At 43.7% G+C, this 2500-nt stretch overlaps 1 protein-coding gene across 1 annotated transcript in view; it reads right to left on the bottom strand.

Moving 5' to 3' along the window:
- The window catches only part of ptprua (protein tyrosine phosphatase receptor type Ua), a 139664-nt gene that overhangs the window by 73186 nt on the left and 63978 nt on the right, over nucleotides 1-2500 (bottom strand). Inside the window, exon 7 of the mRNA XM_030789339.1 lies at nucleotides 93-208. Coding sequence (XP_030645199.1) covers nucleotides 93-208 — 116 coding nt within the window. The remainder of the gene's footprint in view (nucleotides 1-92; nucleotides 209-2500) is intronic.

Raw genomic sequence — 2500 nt, 5'->3', positions numbered from 1 at the left:
ATACACACCCACAGACAGACACACACACAAACACAAACAGACACACACATAAACACACACACGCACACGCACACACACACACACACACTAACCTCCAGCGAGAAGGGATCGGTCTTGGTCGAGCGACCAGTGGCTACACACTGGAAGGTGGCGTTCTGTCCCGCGTTCACCTCCACGTCACCCAGTCTGGAAAAATGTGGCACTTTATCTGTGGAGAGGGACAGTAACACACATTATTCCACAGATTATTCCACCGTTATTATTCCACAAAATCCCCTACTATTATAACTATGTGAACTTTATGTTATTACTAAGCTATTACCTTAATTACTAGGTAATTACTACTCTATGCCTAAAGCTAATAATCTGTCCGTGTTCTGCTGTGTAACCACAGAAGAAATCTTCAGTTTCCAACATATGACTGTAAGTATCACATACATAAACTTTAAATAGAGATTCTTTAAGCGTTTTACACTATAAGTACGATTTTATGTTTTTCTCTAGAGACTCTGCAGAGTTGTCTCATCGTAAGTGGTGTCTTAACTTCCCCTTAAGTCTCTGTTATTGTCTACGGAGAGCTGAAACGCTGTGTTGGGAGAGTGATGTGGAGGAGTCTATGTGTGTTGTTTTACATGTTGACGTGACTGTGGAACAGATGTGCTGGAGGAGACTAATTGAAGTGAGTTTTATTGGTACAATAGAGTCTAAGTCATCTCAGCGATACAGAGACTTTAAAGCGTCACTGCTCTGATGAAGTGAATTCCGACGAGAACGTGAGACATTTTTTTCACTTCAAGGTAAGTATTCGCAAGTACTCACACCCCCCCACCCCCCGAGTGCGTTGTGCGTTCCTGTCATATTCATCCATTTAACCGGCTGACTGACCAGGCGTCTCTTAGACGCGTCTCGTTACCCGGGAAACAGGCTCGTTCCACTGCAACTCCGAGTCGCAGAGAGAGAGAGAGAGAGAGAGAAAGACAGAGTGAGAGAGAGAGAGAGAGAGAGAGAGAGAGAGAGAGAGAGAGAGAGAGAGAGAGAGGCTGATTGGGTGATCAGGTCTTTTTTGACTATTGCACGGCCAAGCGTAGCAAACCATGCCAGTATTGTCTTCAACAACATGACCGCAGTACAAACCAACCCGACAGATACGGCTGATGAATTGGTATGTTTCATCTTTTAGACAGATGCTGTGACGCTCTCTTCGTACTACATACCCTCTCTCTCTCTCTCTCTCTCTCTCTCTCTCTCTCTCTCTCTCTCTCCCTCTCTCTCTTTCCCTCTTTGTCTCTCTATCTCTCTCTCTTTGTCTCTCTCTCTCTCTCTCTCTCTCTCTCTCTCTCTCTCTCTGTAGACATGATAAAGATACTGAGGAACAGTAAAGAACGTCTCATCTATTCTTATCTGTGATTTCTACAAGTCTCATCAGCAGCACTGAGTATTGAGAAGAGTTTGTCATTGCTGACATCCCAATAATTCAATTTCATTTTTTTTTTGTTCCCCTTTTTCATCTGCTTCTAACTGCGTTTGCTGAGACTGGGTGGCTTTTTCAGCATTAATGTTTTTATTTATTTATTTATTTTTTTTTTATTTATTGTTTACCTTCCCCTCGGCTGCCAGAGATCTTAGACAATAAACCATAATCTCTCAGTCTACAAACTGCGCACAAAACAAAAGCCTTTACGCAATGCTGACGCCGGGAAAAAAAGAGGAAGAGGAAGAAGAAGAAGAAGAAGTAGAAGAGTTGAAACCATCAATTTTCCATAATCTTGTGAAATTTCAACAAGAGCAGGGAAAAAAAATTGATGGAAGTAGTTTGCCAAACGTCAGTGGAGTAACAGGGCTCAGAGAGCTGACCCCTGAGTACCTCCACACAAACCCCCACAGCACAAAGAATACAAAAAAAAACTCCAAGCCCTTGGCATCAGTGACACCCCCTCACAGAACGTTTTCCACAACAGGAAATGAGCATGGTCGCGAATGCCACGCCCGCAAACAGTGAACACATCCTTGTCGACATCGACCTGTGACAATAAGCCCACGGTTTGCGCGCGTGCACGTACACACACACACACACACACACACACAGACACACACACACACAGGGAGGGTCGGGCGATAGTTATCTTCCACTAGACTCCATCAAAACCGTCGTATGGACACGATGAAAACTCAATTAGCTCAAGCCCAGCAAGCATGAATGTCTTGCAGCGGATTTGGACGATATGCAAAGACTTAATGACCTAGTTAATGGTAATAACGGCTTTTAAAAAAATGAGAAAGAAACTGTCACATCGGAGGCTCTTTCACGCGAAGTTAGAACAGCTAGACTGGGTCCCTATTATGCTTTATGAAGCGCTATGTCACCCTACGTCACTTTGATAGCTTGGTGCGCTCAGGAACAACAAACAGCGAACCAAATTGGTGAAAACAAAGTTGCACTGAGATTAGACATTACAACAAAAGAAGTCGAAGGGAACAAAGACGCGGCGTAAGATAAGAA

This window comes from Chanos chanos, chromosome 12, assembly GCF_902362185.1.
Source record: "Chanos chanos chromosome 12, fChaCha1.1, whole genome shotgun sequence".
Lineage (NCBI taxonomy): Eukaryota > Metazoa > Chordata > Actinopteri > Gonorynchiformes > Chanidae > Chanos > Chanos chanos.
This window is presented reverse-complemented; position numbering and strand designations above follow the sequence as displayed.